We start from the raw sequence: 14,145 nt of genomic DNA, 5'->3' as shown, positions 1-14,145 counted from the left end.
GAAGAAGAGATCTCAACAGTGTCAGAAAGGCCTGCCAACTGCATAACTGCCCACATTCCTGCTCAAACCCTGTTTTATTCTCAGCTTCCTCACCTACCCTGCTCGAGATCCTATCCGCCATTACTACTGCCTGACGCTGGATCAAATGCGCTCCGGGCATTAACTGCTCCAGGTCCCTTCGTTTTAAACCTCCCTCGCCCTTTCCAGATTTTCACAGTGGGTGCCACGTGATGGCTGAGGGGCGGCATGTGTCCAGCCGCCCACTCCTGTCCCGTCTCATATGTCACCCGCATCCGGGGGAGTTGCATCCTTGTGGACCAGTTGAGAACATTCTTGAGCTTCCACATGCGATAATATGGTATTCAATTGTCCTGTGATCAGAGAGTGATTACTCCCCACCCCAACATTGGCCATGAAGTCCGCAACCTTGTTGCCCTCCCGCCTTGTGTGTGTGAAGGTGATGGCTCTGTTGCTGCGAAGCTTCTGTTCTATTGCCTCCAGTCGTGCTTCAAGCCTCCAGCTGGTGGCTATTTTTTTAGCCTGAGATCCATTTAGGATTTTTTTGGCCATATTGATGAGGATTTGGGAGTCTCCTTCTACCTCCAGAGGGTGGAGGTTGAGCTCCCCAGCAAGTTGAAGTCCCTGCCAAAGCCCTTCCAATTCGGCAGAGTTGTTGGTATCCCATCCAATGTTTCCAAAGTAGAGTATCATGGGAACACCTTCATGATTCCTAATTATTCCACCAAAGCCTGCTAACCCGGGATTCCCTTTTGAGGCACCATCAAAGTTGAGTTTGAATGTGTGCTTTGGCGGAGGCTTCCATGCGACTTGATTTTCAATGCTGGCTGCCGGATGGTTCTGCTGGTGCATGCTTTTAGCGCAGCTGATTTGCCAATTATCCATGATAGTTTTCTCGTTGGCTAGTGAGGGCCAGTCCTCCTCCTTCCAGGGTCTTAGCATCACATTTTCTTGAATATTTCTGCATAGCATATGCCAAATATTGTCCAGCGAAGAGCATTGATTTTTAAAAATGTGTTTATTTCGCTCCTTCCATATATTCCATAGAATTAGCCCGGGAATCATTCGCCATAGATGATTGAGGATGTTGCTCTTGTACGGGTCCTTTTGCCACTGTCGTATGGAGTTCGTAATTTCATTTTCAAGTCTGCATCTTCTTTGACATCGAAAGCTTGCCTTCTCCCAAAGCTGGTTGGCTAGGGGGCATGAATCCAACAGATGTTGGAGCGTTTCCTCATGAGCATAGCAGTTGAAACAGATGGAGGGACCATGGAAATTTCTTCTTCGGAGCTTGTCCCAAGTTAGGATTCTCTGATGCCCTACCAGCCAAAGAAAGTGACAGATTTTGGGCCAGGAGCCAGAGTTCCAGATTTGGCCCCAGATTGGATCCTGAGGAGCAGAGTCGTTGCAGAGTATCTTGTATGCTTCAGACGTAGTGAACGCTCCTTTTGGTTTATAACCCCACCTTAGGATATCTTCCCTTTCGTCACACCTGATTTTTCTTTTGCTGAGCTCCAGTTCCAATGCTATGGCAGCTTGGCAATTTTCATTTGTGAGGATTTGGTTACCCAGTTTCCAGATTCTGTAGCCTTTCTCCGCTTCCTGGGTCCAGTAATGCCTTATCTTGACTTGTTGTGTCTCCTCTTCCATGTTGTTTAGAGGCAGGTTCAGAACGTTGCTGAGGGTAGGCATTTGATTCCATGCGTCCATCCAGAATCTAGCATTATTGCCATTTCTTACCTCCCAGAAGCTATGCTGCTGGATCATCTTATAATGTTCTTTGGCTGCATTCCAGATTAGTGATCCTTTGTCACTGGGCTCCAATCTGATAAGCTCTTCCTGGGGACGCTGATTGGCATACTTTGCTGTCCATAATGTGACCCATGGCTTGCCTGCGTTGGTGAGCCACTGCCACCAGATCTTGGCTCCCATGATGGCATTGCTGTGCTCCGGATCTCTTAGACCAATTCCTCCATTTTTCTTCGGTTTGCATACTGTGCTCCATTTTACCAGAGCCCATTTGCGATTGGTTGCATTGCTTCCCCAAAGGAAATCTCTCTGAATTTTCCTTAGTCTTTTTAGGACCCATTTTGGCGCTGCCAGGATGGAGAAAAGGTACAGCGGCATTGCTTGAAGAATGGCTTTAATAAGAACCGCCCGGCTGACTAGGTTCAAAGTTCTGTGAGTCCATTGATTGAGACGTGATTCAAGTTTTTCAATTAAATTGCGCCAAGAGGAATGGTTGATGGCTGAGGCAGTGAGGGGAGCACCGAGATACTTAGAGGGCAGGGTGGCTATGGGGATCCCCAGAATGCGGACTATGGCAGACTTGACAACCGGGGGGGTGTTGAAGAAGAAGATCTGCGATTTGGAGCAGTTGATGCTAGTTCCTGAGGCTTCGGAAAAATCATTTAGCACTGCTTTAAATATGGAAGCTTCTTGAACAGAAGGGTACCCAAATAACATCGTGTCATCAACAAATTGCTGATGGGAAGTTGCTGGCAGGTGGTGTATGGAGATACCCTTAAGCTGGTGCGAGTGGAGGGCATTCTTAATGTGACGTCCCAGGCCCTCAGCCATCAAAACAAAAAGGAAGGGGGAAAGGGGGTCACCTTGCCTGATACCCCGGGAGGGGGAGAAGGGGCGAGAGGGGATCCCATTTACTAGGATGGAGAAGCTGGTGGAGGAGATAAGGCTCATGATCCATCGGATCCAGGTGGGGCTGAATCCAAAAGCAGATAACATTTGCTGAATATAATCCCAACTGAGTTTGTCAAAAGCCTTGGAAAGATCAAGTTTAAGAAGCATACCTGCCTGCTTTGAATGCTTGAGAGTGTGGGTGATCTCATGCGTGTGGATGATTCCGTCCAAAATCTGTCTTCCTTCCACATAACCTGACTGTTCCGGAGAGATGAGCATGGGCAGGAGGGGCTTTAGCCTATTTGCAATGACTTTAGAGATAACTTTATATATAACATTGCATAGTGCGATTGGCCGAAATTTGTCCGGTTTGAGCGCGTCCTCCTCTTTAGGAATCAGAGCTATGAAGGTAGTGTTGAGCGAGGGAAGCAGCCAGTGAGAAACCCGCGATTCCTCCACCACCTCCCAAACTTCCGGCCTTATTAAATCCCAAAACTTGTGAAAGAAAGTAGTGGTAAATCCATCCGGGCCGGGAGCTTTTCCTTCTTTAAGCTGAGTCATTGCATTGTCGACTTCCTGAATTTGAATTGGGCTAAGGAGGAGTTCATTATGCTCCGCTGTGATTAATTTTGGTATATTGCGGGTGATTCTTTCAATTGTCGGTTGTCTGTTGATGTCAGGTTCTTGATGGACCTGCTTAAAGTGTTCGAGGAGTACCTTCTCAATTTCCTCATGTTGCTCCACCTTTTCTCCTTCTGAATTTTGTATGTAAGGAATATTGTTGCCCATTCTGCGTTGCACTGTGGTTCTATGGAAGAATTTGGTATTTCTTTCTCCCTCTTTTAGCCATCTGATTCTTGATTTCTGTTTCCAGTATATCTCCTCCTGCTTTCTTCTGTCTTCAAGCTGATTATGGATGCGCTGCTCCTGTTCGAGGGTTCTCTCTGTGTGGCCGCATGTACTTATTTCTCTTTGGAGATCCTCCAGGGCTTTTTGAAGATCATTTTGCGCCTTGAAGATGTTTCCAAAGGTCTCTCTGTTCCATCTCTTGAGGTTAAGCTTTAGATGTTTGAGTTTCTGTTGAAACTGAAACATCTTGGATCCTTCTGGAGGGCTGAAGGATATCCATGTGGAGTTAACGAAGTCTCTGAGTGAGGGATGAGTGAACCAAAACTCCTCAAAGCGAAAAGGTCTTCGTGTGTTATTGCCTGGACGCTGCCATTGGAGGGCAACCGGCCAATGATCTGAGCCAGAGTGAGGAAGAATGGCCGCCGAGAAATCTCCCCCCAGGTGGACCGAGTTATCAGAGATAAGGAAGCGATCCAGCTTGGAGGCTATTTGATGTATGCCTGCTCTGTGATTGCTCCACGTAAAAGTGCCATTGCAGAACTGTAAGTCTATCAAGGATGCACTCTGAATAAAGTTTTTGAAGTGGGTGTTTTCCTGTTCCAACTTGTTTTTGCCTCCTATCTTCTCCTCTAATTTTGTTATCATGTTATAATCCCCTCCAGCTATCCACAGTGGGTGCCTTCTATTGGCGTTAAGAACTTCTAGGGTATGGAGGAGAGCAATCTTTTCCCTTGCTTCCTGAGGGAAGTATACATTCGAGAGATTCCCATGAATATTTGTGCCAACTATGTGGAAGGTAGCCTGTATTAAATTGTGTGAAGCATGAAAGTCCGACAGAGTGAGTGCTTGAGAGTTCCATGCAATGGCTAATCCCCCAGAAGCGCCGGATGCATCTACAGCAACTGATTGACATCCTGGCCAGGCTTTAGAGAGGATTCTTTCTAGAGTTGAACTATTACATTTTGTCTCTTGGAAAAAACATATTTGTGGCTTTTCCATTTTTACCATATTTTTAAGCATTCTGAGTTTTCCTGGGCCGTTGAGCCCTCTAAGGTTCCATGAAATGAGCTTCATAAGTCACTATTGGTGGAGGGCTTGTAGTACTTCGTAAGCTTAGCATACCTACCGGAGTCTACCAGAATCTTCCCAACTGCTATTGTTCTTTGGAGGTCAGTTCTTCTTCCCCTTTTTTTGGAATCTTTTGGGGTTTGGCTTAAATCCCATTGACTTCCTGGCTGGATGCCAAGCTGATTTTGATGATAGGCTCTGGAAATGACCATTTCTAGTTTGTCAAGCTGGAACTCTGGGATGCTTTCATATGCTTTCTTCTTGCATGCTGCTTCTAGTTCGAGTATGTCTAATCCATGTAGATCTATACTTTCCGGTTCTTCCTCCATTTGTTGCACCTGATTATCTCCTTCCGTAGGTATATCTGGACCTTGTAAGGGGCCAGAGGATCCATCAACCTCCATTTCAATGTCTTTGTCCCCCTGCTTCTCTTTGCTCTCCGAGTTGTGGGTTGGGGGATCTTTAGAGGAAGGGGGTTTGGATGGAGGGGCCGTGGGAGGTGGCTGGGAAGAGGATGAGGGGAGGTCAGTGCATGGAGGAGAGGAAGTGGTATGCTCGTCCGTGATATGAGCCAGGATTCCAAAGCTATTCCTGACTGCATGGTCAGGGGCGGAGTTCTGTTTGGGTTTCTTCCCTGATGATGGTTTTTTATGTGCTCGCTTGCGAGTAGGGGCTTTGGTGAAGCCATCATTGGTCTGAGAATCGGTGGGGGAGGGGGTTTTAGCTTGAGCATTCAGGGGGCAGTCTCTAAAGAGATGCCCTATGGCATGGCATTTGCGGCAGCGAAACGGAACATGTTCATAGTCTAAAGGCTGGTTCCACTCATAGTCACGGTGAGAGAGACTTACCGATTCTGGCAGGGCTTTGTCTAGGCGCATGAAGACGCATATGCGGGCGTAAGATGTGTATCTTCGGTGTTTCGTTTCTTCAGCAGTTCTTATGTATTCCCCCAAACCATTTCCAATGTTTTTCAGGATATCCTCATCCCAGTATTCATCCGGCAGTGAGTATAGTCGTATCCAGACTGGTGCCCATGAGAGATCCTCCTGATCCGGGTTGAATCTGGGAGCCCAGTCCCTCAAGTAAAGGCCGGCTGAGTTGTAGAAGTAAGGACCCTCAACCAGGATTCTGTATTTGTCTTCCGGACAGAAAAAGATCACTGTGAAAAATCCTTTTGGGCCTAACTGCAAAGTCACATCTCCCTTAGGTTTCCATTTCGCTGCAATCCAACTGTAGAGGGCTTTTTCCGTCGGCCAAAAGCCTATGAATTTCCCAATGAGTGCATGATCCATCATGTATTGTATTCTTGCTTCTATTTTTTCCCCCGGCAGTTCGATTCTAGGTCGATCTGTAGCTATTGGCTTGCAGGTGGTTGAAGAGACCCTCTGGGTACCATTTGTTTGGTTTTGCTTCACCTTCTCTCCATTTACCTTAGCTTCCAGGTTTTCTTTTCCTTTGCGCTCATTCTGGCGCAGGTTCTCTTGATTGATGACGTGCTCATGGATCGTTCCAAACCGTATTGTTCTCTCGTTTTGGTGCTGCACTTCGTGTGCGATGGGGGAGGTCGCCGAGGCCCCCCCCCGGGGGTCGCCCATGTGCCCTGCGCCTTCTTACACCACTGATTAGTGATGCCTGTACGAGTAGTCAGGTCCTTGTTGGTTGTTTGCGCAGAACAGTCTGCGCCGTCTGAGCTCGGTGCAGAACCCTAGCAGCGATCTTCAGAGCTCCCCCCTTCTGCCGTGTGTATCATTCTGCTTTCACCATTCACAGTTAAATTATGTAAGTTATATTATTTAAAAAAAATTCACTGCCTAGTCACACCTGTATGTTTTTTAAATTTTAAAGGATTTTGATTGCCTTACACATTATGACATGGAAATTCAATGTTAACATTTTAAAATGAAAATTATTCTAATATGAGGAAAAAAGCTCGAGTTAACTATAATTTGACACTCTTGTTCACTTTCAGAAACTCATATGGTGGAATGTGATCTCTTTATCCTCATCTTTAGATTTTTCTTAAAAAATAAAAGCATACAAAAGTGGGAAAGTGTCATAAAGCATGGGGAAGCTTTTCCCTGAGCATAAAAGCATCTAAAAAGTGGAAAATGCCATTTTTATATGAGGAAACATTATTCACCCAATAGATTTTGCCAAAATTGAACTAATGAGGAATTTGGGAAATCTTCATAGCCTTCACTTTCCTATATATTGAAGGCTTGGCCATTGAGGAAATGATGGGAATTTGTGTATTGTCACACTGCTGAGATCTATCTTGAGAGGGAGAGTTTTGAAGTTAGGAGTTGGGGGAGGTGTTGTTGCAACTGCATCTAATGGTTATAACTTTCCTCCAACTCCTTTATTAATATAGATTAGTTGTTCTTCCTTCCATATGCTACTATTCATTCTTTACTTATCCTAATTAACTAATGAATGTATGGTATTTTGGTTTATATTTATTTATTCAGTAATATTTATATGTTTATGATAGTTTCAATTATCAAGATATTATGTTGTGAAGTTTTCTTTGTTATCTCTCTTGTGTGTAGGACCAAGATTTGGAGATATCTAGGAGCGCTTCCTAGCTACACTAAAAATCCAACAAGAACTGCATGCAAGGACTTACATGAATTCATTCTTCTTTTCTTAATCTATACTCTACATCTTGATCTACTAAGAATCCTGAGCCTTAGAAAAACCTTTCTCTTAATCAATCTATCTTAGGTTTATGGGATAAACTGAGAGGGTTTTATGTTCATCTAATTGTGCATTAAATCCTACAGCAAAATGATATTTAGAAATTGTAATATATTTCACTATGTAATAAAATTAGTAAAATGGAAGTAAAAGTGAAACTTTAAACAAGAAGCCAAAAGTGGATGTAACCATCGATGCAAAATTGGGAGTAGAATTGGATGTTAAACTTGCGATCAAAACAAGATGCAAACAATGAGACAAAAAGGGTTTTAAAGTAGAATTAAAAAAAGGTGCAAAACTAGACACAAAGAAGGGAACAAAATAGGGCATACAAAAAGATACCAAATTGGGCGCCAACAAGGATGCAAAAATGGACACGAAAATGAGGATGCAAAGAATGGTGTAAAATTAGGATGCAAATTTGGGTGCAAAAAGGATGTAGGAAAAGACACAAAACAAGAAGCAAAATGGTACTAAAAAAGGGTGAAACTAAGGATGCCAAAAATGATGCATAACTAGATGAAAATTGAAACTAAAATCTAGGTGCAAAATGAGATGCAAATGTGGACATGAAATGTGGCAGAAAAAAGGATATAAATTTGGATGCCAAAAAGGATGCAAAATTAGAGACCAAAAATGATGAAAAATTGGACATAAAAAATGGTGAAAATTTGGACACAAAAGTAGAAAAAATGGTGCAAAAATGGGCATAAAAATGGCTCAAATTTGGATGCAAAATGAGGTGCAAAAAATGATTCAAAACTTGGTGCAAAAACAAATGCAAAAGTAGACGAAAAATGGCTCAAAATTGAACATAACACTAGACACAAAATGGGATTCAAAGTAACACATGGTCCAACATGGGGTGAAAATTTAGATGCTCAAAAGGATGCAAGAAATGTTGTTAAAAATGATGCTAAATTGGATGCAACAAATGATGCAAAATTAGGTGCAAAATAGGATGCAAAAAAGGGAGACAAATGACACGAAAAAGTGGATGAAAAAAATGGTACAAAAATGGATAAAAAATTTGGCACTAAATCAGATTCAACATATGGTGCAAAATTAGATGCAAAAAATGGTGTAAAAAAAGGCAGAAAAATTGGTGCAAAAATAGATGTAAAAATAAGTACAAAATTAGAAGCAAAAAATGGCATAAGACTAGATGCAAAAACTGGCACAAACTCGATGCAAAAAAAGGCACTAAATCAGATGCAAAAGATGGTGTAAAACTCGATGCAAATTACGACACAAAAATAGAAGCAAAGAATGGCACAAAACAGGAAGCAAAAAATGATGCAAAAAATGGCACAAAACTAGAAGCAAAAAATGATGCAAAAACAGGAAGCAAAAAATTGGTGAAAAATATGATGCAAAATTTGGCGTTAAAAAAGATGCAAAAATTGGCGCAAAAAAGGACACTTTAAAAATTGTACAATAGAACTAGATTTAGCGCCAGGCTGCTCATCCCAATGGAGAGAAAAATACACTAAAATCTGGTGCTAAATCTGGTGTAAATTGCATGTTTTATTGTAGTGAATATACGTGAAATGTTCAAAATAAATTCTAGTTTTTTGTATTCCTTAAAGTTCTAATCCACATTTTCATATTGCTTTACATTGTCTCATCTTCTTTTTGTTCTTCCATTGTAGACCCAATTGACAACTTAGAATTTTAATTAGTTGAGATTGTGTTTTTACTTTTAAAATTTAGAGGACTTGGTAACTAGTTTGGGTTATGTAGGCAAGGTCTAAGTCAAATCTAGCTAGTTGTCACTCTATACCCTAGGCTAGTGCCAGCAACCCACGACCCAACACCTAGTAGAAAACCTATGATTTAGCAAGAGCTAAGGCGTCCCAACTAGGGTGATCTACCCTTATAGATTTATCACAATGGGCCAACGTGTCACTCCATAGGAATGGAAGTTGTGTGCAGAGGATCACAAACATTTTTCCCAACTACTCGAGCTACATCTACGTGATAGTTGGAATCATATTTTTTACTATATTCACAACTATATGTTGGAGTGTAGTATATTTAGCTTGAAGTCCTTCAATTTGCCTCTTTTCTTTATGTAGGTTTCCCAATATGCAGGTAAATTCATAATTTCTAACATTTTCTTGATATGCATCCTGCTAGTAATCGAGAAAATTGAGTTCTTATGGTTAGTGATATAATCGTCCTACCTTTTCAAGACTACATGAATATTAGTGGTCCCAAATAATGGGTGTCTCGTATAATTCCCATGGTCCATATTATTAACATTACATAAAATTTGAAATAACACCTTAGCCCACCCATAATTAATAGTCTAGGATATTTAGCAATGTGTTTGCTTTATAACATCCCTGGGAAAACTAGTGGTATAATAGAAATATGAAGAGAAGAATAACATTTTGTAATTCAATCCAGAGGGAACTAGAGGGATTTAGGAGTATACGAAGTTGTAACAACTAAACAAAAACACAATGTTGAACAAACCAAGCCTACTAGATCACCAAGTTAAGTGACTCAAACTAGAAGTAAGGGAACTTGAGAAGTGAAAATTAAAGCCAACTGAATCTAACCCATGAAAACCAAAGCCAACAAGACTTGAGCCACACAAATTATGCTGACAGAAAAAGTTGATCCACTTGACGCACGCAAATTGGAGCCAATAAAACATGAGCCATGTAAGCCAAGGCCAGGGGTAGGGTCCCATAAGGGTAATCGAAGAGAGCTAGAACCCAATTTAGAGCCTTGAATTGTATCAAGATGGAATAGAATTAAAACCCACAGGCATATAAATCAATTAGAGACCCCAAGCTTTAAGCCTGTAACAAAATCCATTATCCCATTTGCACTAAAACTTAACATTGAGAGCAAATGAAGAGCACACTCCCACATTATTCATCGAGTGTGAAGGTATTATGGGATTATTACTTCTTGGTTTTTGTGAATCATAGTTAACTATCCAATGCAAACACACATGTCAGTTGTTCTCATCCAAATCCACTTCATGACTATGGATAAATACTTAAGGGATGAGGTAGAATGCAACCATGCATGTTGTTCTTAAACTAGTGTAGCTTAGAATAACAATCTTGTTGACTAGATGGTTTTCTTTTGATTGAATCATCCTTAGAATATGAAAGAACTCAAAACTTTGAAATGTGGTGTCTTTCATTTTTATTCTCTTGATAGTTCTTATAAGCCTCCATTACTTGAAGAGAAGACTTTTAATATCAATTTAATGATTAGTGTTAAATCCATATCGCAATAAGTCTTTTGATATGATTTTCGTTAATAAGCCTTAATCTAAAAAATTAAACTAATACCTTTACTTAATTTCTTAAAACTCTAACAAGTCACCATTCAAAAGTGTATTTTTAGTTTCCTCTAAAATTAAGAACAATCTTCATCAACCGTGACTATATAATTTTATATTAGTAGTTCAATAAAACAATAAAAGAATAAGATATTTTTAAAATTGAAATGAAAATATTATTATATTATAAAAAATATTTTTTAATTAAAATTTATGAAAATTTCCAATTTATTTTTAATTTATAAAAATTAGAATTAGTAATTATTTTTAAGTTTTAAATGTTGCCTTAAACCAAAATTAATTTAAGGAAGACATACACATTTTCCTTATTAGTCCCTGCCCGGACTATAGCGTTCGATCGAACGTTTGACCGCCTATTAATCCATCCGTTGACCGTTTTTTTTATGTTTTCTTGTGTTTTAACCAAAGTTTAATCGTAGCAATTTTGTTCACTTAAATTTTATCCAAAGTTTTAACTCTGAAAGCGCATTGTACCTCTTATTGCAGGCTTCACGTGGCCCGATGCAAGAAAATTGTGGCAATACTATTTTAACCAAAGTTCTGTCATTTTATATACCATGTCATTTTATATACCATTTCCAATTTGTATTTTATCCAAAGTCTGGAAAATTATGGTGACAAACATGAAACTTAGGTGCATGCAAAGTTTATTATATAGCTTCCACCTCTCACGCAGTTGGCTACCACTGTCTGCCACCGTCTGCCACCTCTCAAGTAGCTCGCTACCACATTAAGGTACCTTCCTAATTTCTGAAGGAAAGGTGATTCTGTAAGCCAAATTGATCGACACAATTTCCATTGCTATGCTGGATGGATGGATTGAAATCTTTAATTTCTCCGGTTTTAGTTTAAACAATTCATGGAATATTTCTACATTTTCTGCAATAATAGTTCTTCGTTTATTTATTTATTCTTTCCTGTTTCCTGGGCAGAGCACTGAGTGCAAAGAGTTGATTCATATTTGCAAGGTACCTAGCAACTCCGTCCCAACACTTCTGGGGATGTGCTTATCTTTTGGGGTAATTTTGATTTCAATTGTAATCTGTTTCAATGGTTCATTAATTATTTTCTTGGCTAATGGTGTTTTGTTTGTTAATTTCTCTCTTACTTCTAGCGTCCTCGCAAGTATACGGAGTGCAGAGGACCGACTGGAAAGGGCAGAGTGAGCACTGCTGCTATGGAATATTATTCCCTTAAGGTACCTTCCCAATACCTAATCGCCTGTATCGTAGTTGATCTATATGTCAATTTGCTTAATGGATTTTTTTTAAATGCAAAAGCTCTCATGGATAATTTTTAGGTATAGTGACGCGCATCCTCTCTGTAATCAAGTATAGTGTGTGATTCCTATTTGATGATAGACTCGAAAGAGACTGGCAACAAAGACATTAGATTAAATAAGGCCGATTTCGATGTCTTGAAATTCAAGATAATGCTCTGTTTTTTAGTCAAACCGATAATATACCGCATATTCTCATATCCCCAAATAATATAAAATCCATTCCCGTAGATAAGAACTGGGTTCTTTATGTAAATTAGGGAGCGTGGGAAAGGAACGGAGTCATTTATTCCTTTTAGTGTTACTCCGCCGAGGCTAAAGAACCTGATCCAGAACAGCCAATTTGAATTGCAAATTCAAATCTCCATCTATTTTGTGTTGGGTTTTAAGGTTGGTTGATTAAGGACGCACATAATGATCTGTAACATTCATTTTATGGTTGCTTAAGGTTGAACCGCTTCTCTGTTTTTCTCCGAAATCTGTGTCCATGTATATCGGATTCGTTTTTCTCTCCCCTGTTTACTTATATAGGTATAGTATGTAGCTCTACCGGCATATTTACACTACACTGAGTGTCCGTTAGCCGATCTGGCTCTACTCAGCACCAGGGTCTAAGTTTATCTGCCTATGGCATTGTATTCGGGTAGCTTTGGAGCCTGCCAACGAGAAGAGTGACTGTTTAATAATATTCTTCCGCCCTGGTGGGCTTTCCATGAATCTTTATCCTCCCTACTAAGATTTCCAGTACGATATTGCTCCTATTATGATGAAAACACAAAAGTTTATGATGGTCATTTCTGTGCATGTGGACCAGTAGACAGTGGGATTCTTTATCCACTGGGACCAGAGGGCCGGCTTACTGTAGGCCTGTATGTTTTTATTTTATGAAACACAGTTTGTCTGATTTCTTTGTTTATTCATCTGCTCTCGAGGTTAGACCTGATCATGACTTTCACATATTTAAAAGATCAAAATTAATTTCAGCAAACAGTTATGATCATTACGTCATGGTGACGAACGTAGGTCTATTTATTTACTTTGATCTGGATGGTGAACCATCACAGCTCACAATTAATAATATTTTAATTTCATCTTTGGATCATATGCATATTTGGAAATTTTTGCAAATGATTGCGTCAACTTCATAATCAAGTCCGTTATGAAGGGATGAAGGTACATCAAAGTTCAAACAACCACAATTATTGCTTGGGTTGTAGTTGAACAACCACAATTATTGCTTGGGTTGTAGTTTTCTATATTTCACCAGAGCTCTTCTAAATTTCTCGCTAAATGAATATAGATTATAGAAGAATCAATAAAGATTCAGTGTGATTTCTCTCTGAAATCCATAATAGAGAAACTTTAAAGAAACTTGCATTGTCTCCGGACAAATGAACAGGTAAGAGTAAATAGCAGTGTTGAAATTCAACCAACAAATCTTAACGATTTTGATTCAGTCTGTACTTAAGTTTTCAAGAAACAAACCTGAACAACTTTCGGCCTCTTGTATTGAACAACTTTGATTGATTTCTGCATTGGTATTTTCATTCAATAAAATAAAATTTATTCACGTAGATTCTCCATGAGGCTTCCATCCTTTCTCAAAACTACCTTTCTCTGTCAGACCGCATGTTAGTTTTGTTTTTCAAAATTATTGTCTGTGAGTGCTTATTTTTTCAATATCAAGGTCTGTGTGCGCATCCGAAGAAATGTAATAAAAGGGTTGAGTTTGTTTAAAAATGAAAAATGTAACTCTCTTAAGACCACTTTTCCTTATTATTTGTTCAAAATTTATATATGTATATATTTAAAAGTTCTTTATTATTTTTTCAAAATTAGTAAATATGTATATATTATAAAATTACTGACCATCATCCTCGATGACTGTGGCATACTAGTACGTACCAATAGGCTGTGGGCCTCTCATCCAATCCTTTTGTCTGGGTTGGGGAAACTTAAGTATATATATTGTCTCCCTGCTACTCCTGTTTGAAATCCCGATTGATTGAAACTCAACGAACAAACGCAAATTTGTGGGTTGATATTGCAGTCTCTGCTGATAGAGGGCCGAGGAAAATACAACTGCTCGGTAGAGAACAGTAAAAATGGAATGCTACCAGCAGCCAATGTTCGCCCTACATTGAAACCTGGAAAGACATACCGCCTGCGGCTCGCCGGTGTAGCTTCTTTATCGGCCCTCAATTTTTTGATTGAGGTCAAATAACACATTCACAGATCCTAGATTGTTTAATCTTAACTAATGTCT

The 14,145-nt window shown here is 40.0% G+C and overlaps 1 protein-coding gene across 1 annotated transcript; it reads right to left on the bottom strand.

Moving 5' to 3' along the window:
• Positions 1 to 276: 276 nt before the first annotated feature.
• LOC149162568 (uncharacterized) lies at positions 277 to 4,506 on the bottom strand. Its single transcript, XM_089435222.1, has 2 exons — positions 3,621 to 4,506; positions 277 to 3,275 (listed from the first exon to the last, which is right to left on the bottom strand). Exons 1-2 carry the CDS (start codon positions 4,504 to 4,506, stop codon positions 277 to 279), a joined length of 3,885 nt encoding a protein of 1,294 aa, XP_089291348.1.
• Positions 4,507 to 14,145: the final 9,639 nt, after the last annotated feature.

Source organism: Pinus tabuliformis, chromosome 5_2, assembly GCF_031772625.1.
Source record: "Pinus tabuliformis cultivar Carrire ecotype Pingquan chromosome 5_2, CPIR1, whole genome shotgun sequence".
Lineage (NCBI taxonomy): Eukaryota > Viridiplantae > Streptophyta > Pinopsida > Pinales > Pinaceae > Pinus > Pinus tabuliformis.
This window is presented reverse-complemented; position numbering and strand designations above follow the sequence as displayed.

Coding starts and splice junctions, on each gene's coding strand:
- LOC149162568 (XM_089435222.1), bottom strand. CDS start 4,506: ATGGAAAAGCCACAAATATGTTTTTTCCAAGAGACAAAATGTAATAGT. Junction 3,276..3,620: donor GGATCTCCAAAGAGAAATAA/GTACATGCGGCC, acceptor AATTAATCACAG/CGGAGCATAATGAACTCCTC.